This window comes from Pteropus alecto, unplaced genomic scaffold (genome assembly GCF_000325575.1).
Source record: "Pteropus alecto unplaced genomic scaffold, ASM32557v1 scaffold43, whole genome shotgun sequence".
In the NCBI taxonomy this organism is placed as follows: Eukaryota; Metazoa; Chordata; class Mammalia; order Chiroptera; family Pteropodidae; genus Pteropus; species Pteropus alecto.
The window spans coordinates 4,643,648-4,662,462 of NW_006435764.1; the positions used below are offsets into that span (position 1 = coordinate 4,643,648).

The window sequence follows — 18,815 nt, forward strand, 5'->3', positions numbered from 1 at the left end:
GCTCGGGAGCCAACCGGTCTCCGCCTCCGGCCCGATTGGTCTGCGCAGCGTGGTTTCCCAGCAGGCCGGCGGAGGCACGCCGTTTGAAGCTGTGCGTCAGTGGTCTTCGCCTGCCTGCAGCCCCTCCCTCCCGCTTTGGCTCTGCCGGGCCCTTTCCCTGGGAGGGCCGCCTGGGATTAGCTAGGCTCAGCGGAGGATGGGCTCCTGGTTGGTGAGGAGGCCCCAGCTTCCTGCCTCCGAGAGCCAGGGCTGGGGTGCGAGCGCTGAGGGCTCAGAACCAGGTGGGACACCCTGGCTCTTCGTAGTGGTTCGCCCAGTTTTGAAACAAGGGAAGTCGCCAAACCCCTGGGGTATCTCCTACTCCGCAGGCTACGTGGCCTGAGTCCTAGGGGCTTGGTGGGTGGGAACTCGGAAACAAACTGAACTGTAATCCTGCCTGGCACAGCAGGTAACCTTGGGCAAATTATTTCACCACTGAAACAATTTCCTCATCTAGACCAAGGGGTATCAATCGTATGTACTTATCTACTACGCCCGGTGAGAGGAGAGGAAACGACGCAGCCTCTGGGGGGCGTAGTCACCTGGCAGCTGGCAGCCTTTCTCACTGTTGCCACTCCCAGGACCTCAGCTGTGGAATTTGTCAAATGAAGGCATTGGATCCTAGCACGGGGTCAACTGTGACGCTCAGTGGCATCTGCTAGTCCTTTGTTCCTATTCTGCCCATCAAAAATGTTTTTTCACTAAAGACATGTTGCTAGCATCTACCATGTGCTGCCCTGTGCTGGGAGTTAGGGCACATCAGGAACCAGATCGGCCTGGCTCCTGCCCCCGCGGAGCAGAGGGGGAGGGGGCTACAGAAGGGAAAAGCAGAGCCTGAAAGGGGAAGCCTCTGAGGATCTTTCTCACCCTTGTGCACTTCTAGGTTCTTTAGATGGTTTAACTGGTTTTCTGTTCTCAAATACCATGCCTTGGCCCAGTTGAAATGTCCTCATGTCTTTAGGAGGGGCAGGGACTAATCTCAGGGACAGGCTCACCTGTCACTCCAGACAGGCATGAGGCAATGTTGGCTGGGTCCCACTCTGCAGTGACCACCTGTGGGATGCTGGTGGGGGAGGCGGCCTTCCACCTAGGCCTTCAGGCAATAGGGAACCTTAGGGGGACAGGTAGAATCTCTTGGAGCAGCCACGGGGCACAGCAGTCCATGCTGGGCCTGGAGCCCCCTACCGAAGGTACCAACAGATCATGAATGGGTGACACATGGAGATGATTTCTCTGAAGTGATAGCCAGGGCTATAGCTATGTGGTCACAGGCACACACACAGGAATCTCAGCCACATGGCCTCATGTCATGGGACATCTCTTAGCACTGGTTCCCAGGCCCCCACGCAGCCTCTCGGTTGGACTCGCCCTGCCCCAGCTTCATGCCATCACCTTGCCATTTAATAAGCAGAACTCAGGGTCTGTGTGCATGAAACACATGGACACAGGTATCTCAGACAGTACCCCTGCTCCCCAAAACACTTAAAGGTGTGTGAGGAATGTAGCCAAAAGATGGTGAGGCTGAGGGAGAAGCTTTCTGAGACTGGTCCCATGGAGGCCTAACTAGAAAGGGGTGTCAGCTCTGTGGTTAGGGCGGGCGGTGAGGCCTTTAACCTGATTTCCAAGAAAAGCATACCAGGCAGGTGCAAAGGTGAGGTGTGAGCACAAGGCAAGTTTGGATCGGCTAGAAATGGCTACGGCAGAATCACCCGGCTTGACCAGTGACATGGGAGGAGTGGGTGGTGAGGATGATGGACCGTAGGTTTTGGCAACCAGGTGGACAGTGAGGCACCCTGGAAGGCAGAGGAGAACAGGGTGAGGGAAGCTGTTTTTAGACTTGAGCTTATGCGAGGGACACACAAGGAGAGATGCCCAGGAGGCGTTTCCACTTTGGGGTCCTGATTCTGGAGCCGGAGGCCAAGGGTGAGGCCAATCAGGGAGAGTGTACTGTATGAGAAGCAGCCCAGTGACAGCCCTGATGACTCCATCCTCCAGGGATAAAAGGAGTCCCCACTGGTGACCAGGGAGAAGGAGGAGGGCAAGATGTCTTGGAAGCCCGGGGAGGGAATGGCAGGTGGAGCTGTTAGAAGGGCGGGAAAATGCCCATGGATTTAGCCATGAGGAGGGGCCTTAGCCTGCCAGGGCGTGGCCGTGTGTTCTGTGTGCAGGGGGTGGCGGCTACATGCCACTCTCGCTGTGGGAAGCCCTCATCCGTTTTCTTTGCTGTGGGAGGTGTGGAGGTGCTTGTTTTCAGATCCCTGAGGAAGGAGGAGGTGGGAGTCAGCACATGATCTGGGGTGAGCAAGGAGGAAGCAGGCTCAGCCCCCTGACAGCTTAGGGGACTCTGCCAGAAGGGGGAGGTGGTGGTGAGGAAATGGGGAAATGCCACTCCACAGGGAGCATGGCGTCCTGGGGAATTTGGGAAGCTGTGCTGGCCAGGTGACACCTTCAGCTGCTTCTCCTTTCCTGTCTTTGCTGCATGGTGACACCCTCCCACCCACCTCTGTCCTGCAGACCAACATCCCCTTCCTGCAGAATGTGCTCAACAACCAGCAGTTCCTGGCAGGCACCGTGGACACCCAGTTCATTGACGAGAACCCGGAGCTATTCCAGCTGCGGCCCGCACAGAACCGGGCCCAGAAGCTGCTGTACTACCTCGGTCTGGCCCCGAGACTGCCCTGCCCTACCCCCCAGATGCCTTGCTCCTGGTCCCCTGCCCAGAGAGTTTCCTAGCACCCCCACCTGCCCTCCCACCTTCCTTGCTCCTGATCTTAGAGACCCCTCTTTTCTATCTATGTGGCCCTCAGTAGGTCTCCACTGCCTAGCTTTGGAGAGGACAGGGGCCAGCTGGAGGACTAGGGATCCTGGAGGAGTCCCCTCATCCCCGAGCCCACCTACTCTCACTCCTGCCCTCAACTCAGACTCTGCCCGGCCTGCCTGACCTGCTGCCCACTCTCTCCACAGGACATGTCATGGTGAACGGCCCGACCACCCCAATCCCTGTTAAGACCAATCCCAGCCCCACAGACCCCATTATCCCTGCAGTGCCTATAGGTAGGTGAGACCCATTCTGCCAACTCATGGGGGAGACAGGAGGTTGCCGCCTGCAGAGTGAGTGCTCAGGCCTGGTCTTCCCTAGGCCCGCCCCCGGCTGGCTTCAGAGACATCCTGCTGCAGGAGGGGCCCGAGGGCTTTGCTCGAGCAGTGAGGAACCACCAGGGGCTGCTGCTGATGGACACGACCTTCAGGGATGCCCACCAGTCACTGCTGGCCACTCGTGTGCGAACCCATGACCTCAAAAAGATCGCCCCCTATGTTGCCCACAACTTCAGCAAGCTCTTCAGCATAGAGAACTGGGGAGGTAGGCTGGAGGAGGGCTGAAATGTGGGGCCGCGCTTGGAAGAATTAGGCGCCCACAGTGTCGTCAGGCCGCTGGAGACTCTAGAAGCTGGAGACGCTGACATTGAGGGAACCAGTGAGAAATGGAGGCGGCACAGTGTGCGTTTTGTTCAGCAAAGTGACTGGGGCCCACTCTGGTCAGGCCTGGTGCCAGGCACAAGACCAGAGCTGAGACCCAGGCGGCTCAGGGTCAGTCTGTTAACTATAGCAGGGGTCCCCAAACCTTGGACCATGGACCATTTCTGGTCCGTGGCCTGTTAGGAACTGGAGAGGTGAGCGGCGGGCCAGCGAGCAAAGCTTCATCTGTATTTGCAGCTGCTCCCCAGCGCCAGCATCACCGCCTCAGCTCCACCTCAGATCATCAGGCATTAGATTCTCATAGGAGCCCCAGTCCCTGGTGCCACAAAGGTTGGGGACCACTGACTTACAGCACAGAGAATGCACTGGGAGCTGTCAGAGCAGGCACAGAGAGAACAGTGAGCTGAGCTGCCGAGATCAGCAAAGGAAAAAGCCTATGGGGGGCTGCATGGGAATGTGAGGGACCCTGAAGATAAGCAGGACCTGGCATTAGGGCCAGAGCCTCAGGCCACCGAGCTGCAGGGTGTGGTGGGGTCCCCTGGGTGTTTGGGGCTGACCTGGGCTTCTCGGTCACTGTACAGGAGCCACGTTTGACGTTGCGATGCGCTTCCTGTACGAGTGCCCTTGGCGGCGTCTGCAGGAGCTCCGGGAGCTCATCCCCAACATCCCGTTCCAGATGCTGCTGCGGGGGGCCAATGCCGTGGGCTACACCAACTACCCCGACAATGTGGTCTTCAAGTGAGCCTGGGGTTGGGTGGGTAGATACCATACAGCATGGCCCAGCAGGTGCCAGGCCACACTGCAGTGGCCTGTGCTCCCCACAGCAGGCTCGAAACCAAGCCTTCCGGTAGCTGCACCCAGTGAGGGCTGCTATTGGAAATATCATGAAGTGTAGAAATGTAGTCAGAGAACTGGAAGGGCTTCTAGATCATGGGGCAGAGAGGCCCCACGAAGGCAGGTGACTTGTCCCAGGCCACACGGTGTAGAGCTGGGGCAGAACCCAGCATCAGGACTCCCCGTTCAGTGCTCTTTCTCCCTCAGCCTGCCAGTCCTTTGCAAAGAATCCCCAGCTAATCTAATCCTTCTGACCTGGGCACAACCAGCATAGGACAGCTCTGTGCCAGATGCCTCTGGGGAGACCCTGCCCAGCCCAGCTGCTTGTAGGAAAGGTCTTGTCCACACTGTGGTGCCCCGCTCCCACTGATCCTGTGGGTACCACGATTCCTGCCAGGCCAGACCCTCAGAACTCATCCCCCAGGGACCACAGGGGGGCCAGGAGCTTGAGAAGGAGGTGCAGCAGGGAGTGAGGATGGGGCTAACCCCGGGCTCTCCTACCCACTCAGGTTCTGTGAGGTGGCCAAGGAGAATGGCATGGATGTCTTCCGGGTCTTTGACTCCCTCAACTACCTGCCCAATTTACTGCTGGGCATGGAGGCAGTAGGCAGTGCTGGAGGCGTGGTGGAGGCTGCCATCTCCTACACGGGTGACGTGGCCAACCCCAGCCGCACCAAATACTCGCTGCAGTACTACATGGACTTGGCAGAAGAGCTGGTGCGAGCCGGCACCCACATCCTGTGCATCAAGGTGCCTGGGCCCAGCCCACCTCCAGCAGTCCCACTTTCCCATCCCCCCCCCCGCCTCCCTAACACCTTTGCCCCTCATCTCCCCACCATGCACACATCGGGTCCTCCTCTTACCACCTTTGTCTCTCCTCTTCCCCCAGGATATGGCAGGGCTGCTGAAGCCAGCAGCCTGCACCATGCTGGTCAGCTCTCTCCGGGACCGCTTCCCCGACCTCCCACTGCACATCCACACCCACGACACGTCAGGGGCAGGTGTGGCAACCATGCTTTGCCCCTCATCTCCCCACCATGCACACATCGGGTCCTCCTCTTACCACCTTTGTCTCTCCTCTTCCCCCAGGATATGGCAGGGCTGCTGAAGCCAGCAGCCTGCACCATGCTGGTCAGCTCTCTCCGGGACCGCTTCCCCGACCTCCCACTGCACATCCACACCCACGACACGTCAGGGGCAGGTGTGGCAACCATGCTGGCCTGTGCCCAGGCCGGGGCCGATGTGGTGGATGTGGCAGCTGATGCCATGTCTGGGATGACTTCACAGCCCAGTATGGGGGCCTTGGTGGCCTGCACCCAAGGCACTCCCCTAGAAACAGGTAGGAAGAGCAGCAGCCCGTGGCCTCCTCCCTTTCAAAGCCACAGCCCCCATCAGTCCCAGCAGTCTGGCATATCCTAGAATCCAGATGCTCTTGCCTGGTCCTGCTTCCTATCACTCAAGCTGAGATGGGACCTGAGCTGGCCCCAGGGTCCTGGGAAGAGCAGCTGAGAGTTTGGCACATTCCCAAGCTCTCCCCTGCCTCTGGTCTCCCTGCAGGGGTGCCCCTGGAGCGCGTGTTTGACTATAGTGAGTACTGGGAGGGGACCCGGGGACTGTATGCGGCCTTTGACTGCACGGCCACCATGAAGTCTGGCAATTCGGACGTGTATGAGAATGAGATCCCAGGGGGCCAGTACACCAACCTGCACTTCCAGGCACACAGCATGGGGCTTGGCTCCAGGTTCAAGGAGGTCAAGAAGGCCTACGTGGAAGCCAACCAGATGCTTGGTGATCTCATCAAGGTGAGCCAGGCCAAGTGCCCTTACCCCGGCTTCGGTACCTCCATAAGGTACCTGGCACCCTAACCCAGGGGCTCTTCTCCTTAGGTGACACCCTCCTCCAAGATCGTGGGGGACCTAGCCCAGTTCATGGTGCAGAATGGGTTGACCAGAGCAGTGGCTGAGGCCCAGGCAGAAGAGCTGTCCTTCCCCCGCTCCGTGGTGGAGTTTCTGCAGGGCTACATCGGCATCCCCCACGGGGGATTCCCTGAGCCCCTTCGCTCCAAGGTAGGGACCAAGGTGGGGACAGCCTGGCCCAGTGTGAGGCGGGGGTGGGGGCGGGAATCGTGCCTGACCCTCTGCTCTGTCCCCAGGTGCTAAAGGACCTGCCAAGGGTGGAGGGGCGGCCCGGAGCCTCCATCCCTCCCCTGGATCTGCAGGCGCTAGAGAAGGAGCTGACAGAGCGGCACGGAGAGGAGATGACCCCAGAGGACGTGCTCTCCGCAGCCATCTACCCCGAAGTCTTTTCCAACTTCAAGGACTTCACTGCTACCTTTGGTCCCCTGGATAGCCTCAATACCCGCCTCTTCCTTCAGGGACCCAAAATCGCAGAGGAGTTTGAGGTCAGTGGCTCTGGCACCTACATACACTCCACTCCAAGACCCCCCGCCCCCACTTCCCTAAGGACCCCAGTACATCTAGCGCTCCAGACTTTGGCTTGGCCGTCACCAGCCCCGAGAGCTATGAGTGCACAAAGTACACTTGGGAAACTGGGGAGCTAGGCCTTTATAAGTTGAGGAGCTGAGACTCAAGGTGGAGGGACTTGCCTGGGACTTGGTCAGGAGCTACTCCCCTCCCACCTGCCCCCCAGCTCTGCGCTTCCACTTTCTCCTGCAGGTGGAGCTGGAGAGGGGCAAGACGCTGCACATCAAAGCCCTGGCCATAACTGACCTGAACCGGACTGGACAGAGGCAGGTCTTCTTCGAGCTCAATGGACAGCTGCGGTCCATTCTGGTCAAGGACACTCAGGCCATGAAGGTACAGTTCCCCCTACACTGGCTAGGTGGTGGGACAGGAGGGGCCTGGTGTCTCATGTCCCCTCTGCCCTGTTCAGGAGATGCACTTCCACCCCAAGGCCCTAAAGGATGTGAAGGGCCAGATCGGGGCACCCATGCCTGGAAAGGTGATAGACATCAAGGTGGCGGCAGGGGCCAAGGTGGCCAAAGGTCAGCCCCTGTGTGTGCTCAGTGCCATGAAGATGGAGACTGTGGTGACTTCACCCATGGAGGGCACTGTCCGCAAGATCCACGTAACCAAGGACATGATACTGGAGGGTGACGACCTCATCCTGGAAATTGAGTGACCTTGCCCCAGACTCGCAGGCTGGCCATCCCCACCCCAAGCCTTCTAGAGATGCTGTGCTGCCAGGGCAGGCCCGGGCTAGCCAGTGCCTGACCCTGGAGTTCCTGTCCTCAGCTGCTTGTGGCAAGAGACACTGCCCGTGGTGGCCCATTTCCTTTCTCCAGCCATCTCTCTTTTCCCTGCTGGTGGACACTCACATATTCACCTCTTGCCAAGTGAGGGTCCTATCCTTGCTGGAGACTATAGGCCACGGTGGGCCTAGGATCCGCGGGAGCAGGTTCAGGGGTCTGACCTCCTTGGGGGAGACCTAAGTCCCAGATCCTGAGAACTTTGCTCAATAAAACTGGCTTTTCCTGCCTTCCATGCCGGGTCCTTTGCAGCCCACCTGTGTGCCATTTGGCAGAGGGGCAGGGCTGCCTCTTGACTCCCCAGGCTAGTTGGATCTTCCTCCTTGGAGGAAGATGACAGTGCGAGGATGACAGTGGCCTTGGTTTAAGCTGCCAGAATGCCTCCTGTATACACACCCCAAACAGGATTAGCTAGTTGTTACTGAGAGCTTAAGGGCGAGGTGGGGTGGAGGGACTGTTCTAAGCACCTGACACGTAATTAATTCAGGGAATCAAACTTCACCCATTGCATGGACACAGAAATGGAGCCACAGGAAGGTTAAGTGACTTGTCCAGGACCCCACAGCTAGTAAGAGAGGGTTCAAACCCAGACTGTCGGTGGACTTGCTTTCCAGCCACACTGCTTGACCTTCTAAACCCAGGGCCTACCTCCCACCCCATTCGTTCAGGTCTGGACGCAAACAGGCACCACCTTCTGGGAGGTGGCTGAGACCCTGGATGTGGGAACTTTTGGGTGTGAGGATTCTGGGGAGAGGTGAGTGCACTGGATTCAGAGTCCCTGGATCTAATTCTGCCCACGCCCCACGAGCACTCGCAGGAGCATCCTAATCCTGAGCCCCCGTCCTCTTGCCCTGCTTGCACCACTGTACTGCTGCCCACCGCAAAGGTGAGGATGGCCAGTGAGGTGAAAGGTGGAGCAGGAGCATGGGAAAGGGGAGCGGTAGGACCCAGATACCCCAACACTCCAGGGAACCATCCCAGCCCCCTGTCAGCCAGTGCTCCTGGGATGAGCCTGGGCTTCCTCCTCCTTGGACTCCAAGATCCCACAGGTACCCTCTGAATGGGCCCATGCTCACCCGCTCTGCCTCTCTGATAGCTGCTGCACAGAACTTGCTAGCAAAGTTCGTGTGTGACTGTCAAGATGCCCTTTTAGATCCAAGTGAACACAGTTTTAGTCATGGCCAACCTGGGGGTGCCAGGGGAGTGACTGCGCATGTTTCCTCTCCTCCAACCACCAGCCCGAGGGAAGGGGACTCAATACCCTCCCTTGAGTCTGGAATAGGACCTGAAAGCCATTCGCAACACATGAGAAGAGAAGACAGGATTCTAAGAACGAACCTTGAGTCAGTGTTGCTCAGCAGGGTTGCGGCTGCTCCCAGGGCTGCAGCCTTTGTCCCAGGTTCCTCCAGAGACCACACAAACAACACGGTGGCAGAGGTCCAATGTAGAAAGAGCCAGGAAAGCCTCTACTCTCAGGTGACTCTGAGCTGGTTCCTCTTCCATTTGGACCTATTTCTTGTGTAATGTACACTGGTAGGCATGGGGAGATCCTGGTGAAGGCCCCATAGTGGACCTTCCACCCTCTCAGGACACAGGCTGCAGGCTCCATTGCTGGAGTCAGGGCCCTGGGTCTCACTTCCCGACACTGGAAGCCAAGTTACAGGCCCCATGATGTGGTGGGCTCACACCTGGTACCTGCAGTTCTAGGCTCACCTGTGCTAGAACCTGGGGCCTGGCTCAGGAAGGAGGAAGCTATAAGACCCAAGGCAGCCAAAGGCCCCCTCATCCTGCCCCATACCAGGTAACTGTTCTTACCAGGCTGACCTGCCCAGAGGTTAGTATCCAAGGCAGCTGGCAGAGATAGTGGGCATACTCCCAAGATCCCAAATAGACTAAATTCCCGAAGGTCCAAGGCCATGTTACCCAAGTTAAATCTCTTTAATATCCCAATACAAAGTCCTGATGCAAAAAGACAATGAGAAAACCCTGGGAAGTTGAGGGCAGGGGTTCTGTAAATCCCACCCCCAGCAGCTTTTCAGGGGCAGAGGAGCTCAGAGAAGCAGTAGTCCAAAATGAGGAAGGGAGTGCATGGCTCCTGGGACCTGCTCCTTGTCCCCTCACTCCCCGCTGCTCCTCAACCCCCTCTAGAGAGGGGCCGCACCCTTGGGTAGCTGCTCCTTTCTCTTGGTCCCTGGGATTCAACTAGCTCTGGCTTCAATCCCCTACAAAAATTCCTGAGATCTCGGGGACCCTGGCCAACTCCTCCCCTGCAGTACCCCTGGACGGGGAGGGGCTGGGGAGCCCCATGAGAGTTCACACAAGTGTGTAAAGAAGCATGCGTCAGGAGCACAGGGGAGCCTCTGAGTCCCCTGCCCGCTCCAAAAGCACACAAAGGGGAAGACTGCCGTAGAGCTTGGGGTCCGTGAGGGGCTGGAGCAGAAGCAGGAAGAGTCCTACACCCAAGGCATAGCCAGCCAGCAGGGGCCGCCTCTGTGGATGCTCCAGGGCTGCGCACACAGCAGGAAAGCCCATATAATTGCAGAAGGAGTGGCAGAGAACTGGCCCAATCAGGTGTCCTGGGGAGGGGAGACAGCAGCTCACGGAGCAGCCCCATCACCTCTGCGGGCCCTTCCAGGGCTAATGATCCTCATCCCCTGAAAAGGGACCGATGCCCCACACATCCACCCACACACCATGGCTTCTGCTTCCTTCTACCTCTCAGACCTCACCACGCTGAGGGCCCCAGGACTGTGGTTAAAAAAAAAACAAACGTCACTCCTAGAATAAACACAGGCTTCCCATTCTCCCACCCATTCTTGTGGGCCCCTGAGCCCCCGGGGACCCATGAGAGACTGAGGACCAACCTGTGCGGATGAAGAGGAAAGCAGTGTAGGCACCGAAGACAGCTGTGTAGGAGAACTGGAACGCTGGAGACGGGGAGGCCGCGAGTGACCACACCTGTATGCCCTTCCTGTCCCAGCACTGCACACCCATCCGCCAGGGACATCCCCTTCCCCCTGGGGGCGGTGGCTGCCTGCCCCAGCACCTATGGCTGTCCTCTACACCCCAACTCCCATGGTCAGAAGCCCCTCCAAATACTATAGTACTGTTCCCAACTATCCCTCCAGAGTGGCCATCAGGGACACCCTCACACACCCTAACCCAGGACTGCCCCAGGCACGCTCTCTAGGACTCACCGGCAGACAAGAAGATGCTCCCCACACTGCTCTGGCGGAAACGAAGCTGCTCAAAAATGTGGTGAAAATGGGCTGAAAGGAAAGCGAGAACCATGTCACATTCCTCCCAGCCTGCCCTACAGACCCTACCCGTGTCCCTAATCCCCATTCTCAGCTCTCATGCTGGGAACATCTCAACAGGACCAGGCTGGACAGACTCACCAACTCCAAAGAAAAGTGGGCAGGTGAACACAGCAGGGCCCAGGCCTGTACACGGTGCTAACATGGGCAGCATGCAGGCCCGGAACACCAGCTCCTCTGTCAGGGGTGCAATCACCTGGTTCCGCAGCCAACGCATGTCCGTGAGGCAGCGGGCCCAGGAGCGAGGGGCTAGAGAGGAGATTCAGAATAAGCAGTGAGTGACGAGTTATTGAACAGAAAGACCGTCCTTAGAGGCCACAAGGGCCCCTCTCCCACACCCTGTTCCTGGACAAACTCAGGTTAGGCATCAATACTCCTGAGAACAGGTAAGGGTAGAGCTTTGTTTATCAAGTCCACCTTAAGGCAATGTCTCGAGAGAACGGAACAGAAAGGCATTAGTAGCTGAAGCAGGATATCCTGGTAGTAAACTCTGGAAATATCAAAATGTGTCCAAGACCAGCTTTAGTTTGGAGTGGCCAAAAGTTAGGGGAAGCAGCGGCCAATGCTCTCTAGTCCACACCAAGTACTGCTGGAGGTCCCTAGAAGGCTCCTTGGATACCAGGGGCCAACTCTTTGAGGCCTCCCGCTACATGTCCCCATTTTACTGATGAGGAAACACAACATCTCACTTCACATGTTCAAGTCCCACCGTGAGCCCGAGGAATGCCTTTGTTCTGGACTGCCTGTGCCTACTTTTCCCCTCAGCTTTGAGGACTCACCTAAGACAACCTTCAACCCATCTGCCAGGTCACAGGGGCAATCCATAGAGAGTTGCATAAGTGGGCCCAGAAAAAGAATCTGGAGGCAGAAAAACGAGAGCAATCAAAAGGAAGGCTTAAATCATAATCCACTGCCCTTACCCAGACAAGGCTTCATGAGACTTCAAGCTTCCAGTGCTCATCCTGAATTGCCCCCCCATGCAGATCCAAGGGCCTCGAGCCATCTTACAGTTCCTATCTCCCATCACTCAAAAACTGGACACAATCAAGATAAGAAAAAGGGTCACAGAAAGGAGCATCATGCTGCCAACAAAGGAGATAAGGAAGGAGAGAGGGGCTCACCATGGTCAGCAGCAGGGGCAGCAGTGCTGCTGGGAAAATGCCCTCCAGTCTGAAGCCCATCAGGCTGAGCAGGGATGTGCCTGGCTGAGCCACAGGAAAGGGGGCATCAGTCTTGCTTCCTCCCCCAAACCCGCTGAGATCTCTCCCGTTGCCCTCTGCCCCGCCTCCTTCGCACCTGGATGCCTGTGAGTTCCCTCCAGAGTAGTACGCAGAGGGGCGAGAGGCTGGACACCACCAGGACACTGGTGAAGCGCCGCTTGATGACGGCAGGGTGGTCCCTACGAAGAAGACAGAAAGTTCAGGGAGCCCACTGCCGCCGCCTGACAGCGCGACCCCGCCCCCGATTCGCCCAAGCCCCGCCCACAACCCCGCCCCGCGGAGGCGCGGCTTCCTGCCGCGCGCAGCCCCCGCACCGAGGCAGCTCGCTCTTCCAGACGTAGAGGCTGCCCACGTAGGAGCAGGCGAGGCTGAGGCAGGAGAACACGGACACCCAGCAGCACAGCCCGGGGCCCGGACCGCCCAGAGCTGCCGACTCCGGTTGCCGCTCAGGCCGCGGCACCGACAGCAGGCGCAGTCCGTCCCCGCCCAGCGCCGCCATCGCGCCCGGACCCGCGGCGCTCACCAGTGACGCAATCCCGCCGCCACTCGGACCGCGCCTGCGGGAAGCTGGGGTGACGCCATCTGGCGGCGCGGATTCCCGGCCCCGCCCCGACAGAGACACACCAGGCGTCGGAGGAGTAAGTTTATTGAACTTCGGCAACGCGTGGCCCCTGCAGCCATCCGGCCGTCGTGGACGCGCGAGGAGAGGGCTCAGCTCAAGGGCCGGGACTCAACCACTCCGACAGGTTGGAGACCTCCTGCAGCCACAGCGCGTCCTGCGGGAAAGACGACCGGCGGGAGGACCTCTCAGCGAGCCCAGTTTCCCGCCCCTCCTGTGCAGCCCTCGCCAGGTTACCTCCAGGCCGCCCCCGGGGCCCGCCCTGCTTCTGCTGGGGGCCAGGGAGGCCGCGGGGGTCTCCGCACGGCGTGGGGCCGCCTCTGACGGGCCCGGGACCCTGGCAGCGTGGAAAGCCTGCGTCTCCTCCACGACCTGATGGAGGCTGCCCTTCTTGAGCCTCTTGCTTTCTGTTTGCCCGCTGGTCCCTAGGAGAAAACAGACTCACTTATCTTACTCCCACGGTCCTGGGCCAGACAGACCCTTGGGGGATTCCTGGGAGAAAGGGAGGAGCTGGGGCCAGCTCTGTCAGCCTTCCTACCTCAGAACCCTCTCATCAGGTCCGGTCCAGATCAAAGCCTGGCAGCTCCCGCTCTCCAGGTACAGGCTGAGGCTGCAGAATGGTTCACGGTCTCCCTATCCCCCTTGAGCAGGGCCTGGGAAACGGCATCTGGGATTGTACCAAACTCTCACTCGGGGCTCACTGCACACAAATTCTTCGTGGAGTCTGTACTATCCAGCTTCTCCCCTGCGAGGCTGGTCACCTTGCCAGAAAGCTGGCCTCACCTCTCCCATTGCTGCTCACACTGCATGAGGCAGTGCCTATAGGCCGCCCTCCTACTATAAACCTGACTTACTTGTGCAAATTTATTTATTTATTTTTATTTTATTTTTTACAAATTTAAAGCACTGTTTTATCACACAGTGCATCCCTGCTAGTCTGGCTCTTTTAGAGACAGATGAGCCAAGCTGCCTGGGTTTGAATTCTGGCTCTACCATTTATTAGCTGCGTGACCTCTGGTAAGTTTGACATCTCTGGGCCTCAGGTTTCCTCATCTGTAAAATCAGAATAGTACTTACACCTCATAGGATTATTTTGAGATTGAAGAGCATCAATACATTTAAAAAGTTTAGAATGGTGCTTGGCACCTATACCATTGCAGGTTCAAGCACCAGTAACTATGGTTATTTCCAGCCATATACACATACACGCCTGCCGCTGCTGCCCCTGAATGCTGTTTAAGTATTGGAGGGGGGAAGACTTCAGTATGATCACCATCACATCACACACTGACACCTCCACATAACACATATCAAGGTTGAAATGGTGTCTGCGTCCAGGAACAGCCTCCAGAGCCCCAAACAGCAGCAATCAAAACCAGGGAGAGCCACAGCATCAACATATAATGATGAAAAGACGTGAAGGAACCAACTCGATTCAGGGTCCCATCCCATCATGCATCTATCTGTACCTGCAAACAAATTTCTAGTCCTATTATACTAGCTTTTGGAATGGAACGCCTCTTGCTACCCCAGAACACCCACACAAGCGTTGGGAGCCAACCAAATCCCAGGACACTGTCCTGGAAGGTACAGTTTGAAAGCCCGAAGTCATGCTTTTTTACTTCCCAACTTTGATCCAGAGCTCACCTGAAAAGCTAAACCCTTACCTGCAAGGAGCTCCAGGCTGCTGCTCTCATGTGTATCTTCTGTGTTTTCCTCTGCATCATTTTTCTCTGGGAGCAGCTGCTTAAGAAATTAGAAGTCCCGTTAGTTTTGCAGAAGCGTGAGTGGGCCCCAGTGAGATGAGTGTGCCTGGTGGCTTTTTTTATCTCACAGGGCTATCTACCCTCACCCGCTTAATTCCTGGCTCATGTGAATCCCCCTAACCCAGCCCCCAACTTTCAAGGCTTCCTTCCACTGTAGCTTTTGAAGCTCACTCCAGCATTTCCTGCCTCCTCTGGACTCCTGTCCCCTCCTGTCGGCCCCATTCCTCGGGCTCTGCAGTATGCACTGCATGCCCCTGTTCATCATTTTTATATGTGGATGTCCATTTTCTACATCTTACATTCCTTGAAAGGTAAGGTTCATCATGCCTACATCTCTTTACAGCTTGCACAGGGTAGATGCTCAACAAATGACTGACTAGGTCAAACCTGGGAAGCCACAGGGCACCTTTTATAGTCTCAGTAGCCTTTCACAGCCTTGCAACACAGTTCAATTTGTACAGAGAAACAAAGGTACTAAGATCAGAAACCAATCCTCTTAGCTCCTTGTTTTTTAAGAATATAAGTGTATAAAAATAGATACCCTCTTTATCAAAATTAAAAATTTTTGTGCTTCAGTGGACACTATAGAGAAAATGCAAAGTCAGCACAGGAATGGGAAAAAAATATTTGCAAATCATATCTGATAAGGAACTTGTATCCAAAATAAAGAATTTATAATTCAACAATAAAATAACCCAATTCAAAATTGGGTTGCCAAAGGATTTGAATAGACATTTCTCCAAAGAAGAGTTACAGATGGCCAATATGCACATGAAAAGATGCTCAACATCATTTGCATTAAGGAAATGCAAATCAAAACCACTATTAGATGGTTTACCCCCACTATGATGGTAATAATAATAGGCGATAACAACTGTTGGTGAGGATACAGAAAATCTGAAACCTTTATACAGTACCAGTGGGAAAGTAAAATGGTACAGCTAGTTTGGAAAACAGTTTAGAAGTTCCTCAGTTACACGACCCAGCAACTCTCATAGGTATATACCCAAAAAGATACAAACGTGTCCACACAAAAATATTCATAGTAACATTATTCATAATAGCCAAAAAATGGAAATAACACAAATGTCCATCAACTGATGGAGGAAAAAAATGTGGTACAGTAATCCCACATTATCCATGGTTTCACTTTCATATAGTTTCAGTTACCCAAGGTCAACTGCAGTCCAAAAAATTACATGGAAAATTCAAGAAATAGGCAATTTGTTAAGTTTTAAATTGCACACCATTCTGAGTAGCCTGATGAAATCTCACGTTGCCTCTCCATTCCACTGGGACATGCATCATCCCTTTGTCCGTGTCACCAGGCTGTAGGTGCTACCTGCTCATTAGTCACATAGTAGCCATCTCAGCTATCAGACTGAATATCATGGTATCATGGTGCTTGTGTTCAAGTAGCCTTTATTTTACTTAGTAAATCGATAAGTTAATTCCTTTAAATGACAAGGAATGCATGTATAGGGAAAAACGGTGTATATATAGGGTTCAGTATGACCTGTGGTTTCAGGCATCCACTGGAGGTCTTGGAACGTATCCCCCAAGGATAAGAGGGAACTGCTGTATATCTATAAAATGGAATATTGTCCAACCGTAAAAAAAGAATGCAGTATTGTTACATGTTACAACATGGATGAACCTTGAAAATATGCTAAATGAAGTCGGACACAAAAAACCATTTGTTGTATGATTCTATTTATATGAAATACCCAGTATGGGCAGATCCATAGAGATGGTAAGTAGATTAGTGGTTGGCAGGGAATGGGAGGTGGGAGACTTGGGAATGACTGCAAATGAGATTTTCTTTTTGGCATGACGGAGATATTCTAGAATTTACTGGTGATGACTGCACAACACAGTAATATACTTAAAACCACTGAATTGTACAATTTAAAATGGTAAATTTTATGGTACATGAGTTATAGCTCAAAAAATATTCTATCATATATTGTTTACTAAAGTAAGTTTCAATTTCTAAGTAATTACATTCCAAGGAACAGAAAGGTTGTAAAGATGGCCCTAAAGGAGTGAAATAGAGTATTACAAAAATTTCCAAACATTTTTTTTTTCCTGAGAGAAAGCTTATTGTTTTACTTCATTCTAGCCTGGAAAATCTCATGTAATAGACAAACTTTTCTCCTACCTTGAAATTGGTCTCACCAAGGAAATACCCACATTCAGAAATAAAGCTCTGAGCCCTAGGGGAGCCCTGCACACCGCTCAACAGGTCCCCTTAAGGACATTTAGTTCTGGTCTTCCCCACTGCCCCTAGGGAACAATACTTTTCCTTAGAAAGTGCCTCCCTGTTACTGCTCCTGCTTATTCTGGGTTTAAGTTTCCAGTCCCTGCACACATCTATGACATTAAGCCCTGGAACACTATCTTGTCTACTGCTTCATAGCCCACTGTCCTGCTCCAACACCCAGGCTGAAAATCTCTACTCCTGGCATGACTGTTCCCTGAACTTATTCTATAATGCTCTAAAAACATATTCTCTCATTTCTTCCATTCTCCATAAGCTATATAATAGCCATAGATGGTTTTATTCTGAATTACTCGAAGTCAGCTATTCTACTTTACCTGTTGAGAAATAGAAATTGAGGGACTGGTTGGTCTAGAGGTAAAAGAATTTGACCTATCATTGATCTTGCAGTTTTTAGCCGAAGCCACTGGGTGCCACTCTTGTGCCACTAACAAGTTATTTATCACTAACTGGCCATTATCAGAGAGAAACAGTAATGATCTTGAGTGGCCTTGGATCTCTCATCTTCTCTGCACTTGTGATCCAGTCCTATATGGCAACAATGTTTCTAGGCTACGGAGCCAGGAGACCTCAGTACACATCTTAGCCTTGTCTTTTGCTGACTGTGTGATTCTGAGCAAATTAGAAAAGTTCCCTAACTGGTTTCTTCATCTATAAAATGGGAAAACTACAGTCTACCTTATAGGATATTGGTGGAGAGTAAAGTGAAAATCTTGACACAGATTAGGGATTCAATAAGTGTTCCTTTCAAGACCTATGACTACAGGTAAGACCTTAGTTAGGTTCACTAGCCATCTGCCCAGTTATGGGGCTATGAATGGGCTATGAGTGATCACTATGGCAACAGAACGGGGCAAAAGAAGTCATATCCTTTTGAGATCTCACTGGGATATCAAGCAGACCCAAGCCAAAGGACTTCACTGGCTGAAATACTTCTAGATCCTTCTAGATCCTATGTATCCCAGGTCCTATGATAATGGCATATGCTTTACCCAGAACCTATCCCTAGAAATCTAAAGATGCAGATGGCTGTCTGAATTGAATAGTGTTCAAGTAGCCCCCTCAAAGATATCTCCAAGTCTTAAACCCCAAAACCTGTGAATGTAACCTTATTTGGAAAAGGGATCTTTGCAGATGTAATTAAGGATGTTAACAGAAGATCATCGTGACTAAAGTAGGCCCTAAAGCAGTGACAGGTGTCATTTAGAGAAAGGCAGAGGAAAATCTGAGAGACAAAAGGGAAAGGCTATATGAAGATGGAGACAGAGATTAGAGTGATATGGCCACAAGCCAAGGAATATCTCGAGCTGCTAGAGCTGGAAAGATTAAGGAAGGGTTCTCCCTTAGAGCCTTTGGAGGAAGTGTGGCCCTGCCAACACCTTGATTTCCAACTTCTGTACTCAAAAACGGATAAATTTATTTTTTCAAATTTGTGATAATTTACTATAGCATCCATAGGGAACTGATAACAGTGGGCATTCACTTTTATTTGCTAAAGTTGTGGGCAAACCAGCAAGCGATCTGCAGTGAGCCAGCTGAAAGGAACAGCAGATGCATTCCTAGGAAGGTGCCTCCTGAAAGGTACAAATAGCCATGGAAAAAGGTGTGGTAAAAAGAGCATTTACAGGAGATTCACTGCTGCCCTCTGCCTTTTAACTACAAAGCAGAGGAGGATAGGCAAATCAATGAGATGCTGTGATCCTTTGGTGCCTAGGCACCTAAACTTCTCCATCCAAGTAGGCAAGCAAAAGTAGGGGAGGGAGAGAAAAGCAGAAGTGCTAAAGGCCCTGTTATTCTCTTATAAACAGTGTCTATAATTTTTTTATAACAAGTTTGAGATATAACTTGCATATAAACAATAAACTGCATATATATAAAATGTACAATTTGATTAAATTTTAACATATGTACATACTTGCGAAACCATCACCACAATCAAGATAATGAATGTGTCTATCACCCTCAAAAGAATCTTCTGTCCTTAATAATCACTC

General features: G+C 53.5%; 3 protein-coding genes across 14 annotated transcripts in view; 1 reads left to right on the top strand and 2 right to left on the bottom strand.

Annotated features, from left to right (window-relative positions):
* The window catches only part of PC (pyruvate carboxylase), a 93,709-nt gene extending 85,858 nt beyond the window's left edge, over positions 1–7,851 (top strand). For all 9 annotated transcript variants that reach the window (XM_015588871.2, XM_015588877.2, XM_015588875.2 and 6 more), the window contains 12 exons: positions 2,554–2,698; positions 3,004–3,093; positions 3,179–3,400; positions 4,098–4,254; positions 4,860–5,100; positions 5,240–5,351; positions 5,552–5,689; positions 5,908–6,152; positions 6,237–6,416; positions 6,503–6,751; positions 7,026–7,166; positions 7,243–7,851. In XM_015588871.2, coding sequence (XP_015444357.1) covers positions 2,554–2,698; positions 3,004–3,093; positions 3,179–3,400; positions 4,098–4,254; positions 4,860–5,100; positions 5,240–5,351; positions 5,552–5,689; positions 5,908–6,152; positions 6,237–6,416; positions 6,503–6,751; positions 7,026–7,166; positions 7,243–7,491 — 2,169 coding nt within the window. In that variant the 3' untranslated portion in view covers positions 7,492–7,851. The remainder of the gene's footprint in view (positions 1–2,553; positions 2,699–3,003; positions 3,094–3,178; positions 3,401–4,097; positions 4,255–4,859; positions 5,101–5,239; positions 5,352–5,551; positions 5,690–5,907; positions 6,153–6,236; positions 6,417–6,502; positions 6,752–7,025; positions 7,167–7,242) is intronic.
* A 1,681-nt stretch (positions 7,852–9,532) lies between these two features.
* Positions 9,533–12,691, bottom strand: RCE1 (Ras converting CAAX endopeptidase 1). 4 transcript variants are annotated; one of them, XM_006911039.3, is made up of 8 exons: positions 12,470–12,691; positions 12,232–12,334; positions 12,057–12,140; positions 11,715–11,793; positions 11,017–11,184; positions 10,816–10,887; positions 10,483–10,545; positions 9,533–10,194 (listed from the first exon to the last, which is right to left on the bottom strand). In XM_006911039.3, exons 1-8 carry the CDS (start codon positions 12,652–12,654, stop codon positions 9,959–9,961), a joined length of 990 nt encoding a protein of 329 aa, XP_006911101.1. In that variant the 5' UTR covers positions 12,655–12,691; the 3' UTR covers positions 9,533–9,958. The 4 variants fall into 4 exon arrangements, with proteins under 4 accessions (XP_006911101.1, XP_006911100.1, XP_006911099.1 ...); XM_006911038.3 differs by having other exon boundaries at positions 12,057–12,136; positions 12,470–12,497; XM_006911037.3 differs by lacking the exon at positions 12,057–12,140.
* Positions 12,692–12,847: 156 nt separating this feature from the next.
* Positions 12,848–18,815, bottom strand: part of CUNH11orf80 (chromosome unknown C11orf80 homolog) — a 58,162-nt gene continuing 52,194 nt past the window's right edge. Inside the window, exons 13-14 of the mRNA XM_025046209.1 lie at positions 14,442–14,517; positions 12,848–13,199 (exon numbers count right to left, since the gene is read on the bottom strand). Of these exons, the coding sequence (XP_024901977.1) occupies positions 12,886–13,199; positions 14,442–14,517 (390 nt within the window). The 3' untranslated portion in view covers positions 12,848–12,885. The remainder of the gene's footprint in view (positions 13,200–14,441; positions 14,518–18,815) is intronic.

Bases quoted from the DNA above. Each gene is read 5' to 3' on its own strand.
- RCE1 (XM_006911039.3), bottom strand. From the start codon at position 12,654: ATGGCGGCGCTGGGCGGGGACGGACTGCGCCTGCTGTCGGTGCCGCGG. The intron at 11,185-11,714 runs GTGAGTCCTCAA...TCTCCTCTCTAG, and splicing joins TGGGTTGAAGGTTGTCTTAG to CCCCTCGCTCCTGGGCCCGC. The intron at 10,195-10,482 runs GTTGGTCCTCAG...TCCCCTCCCCAG, and splicing joins TTTCCTCTTCATCCGCACAG to GACACCTGATTGGGCCAGTT.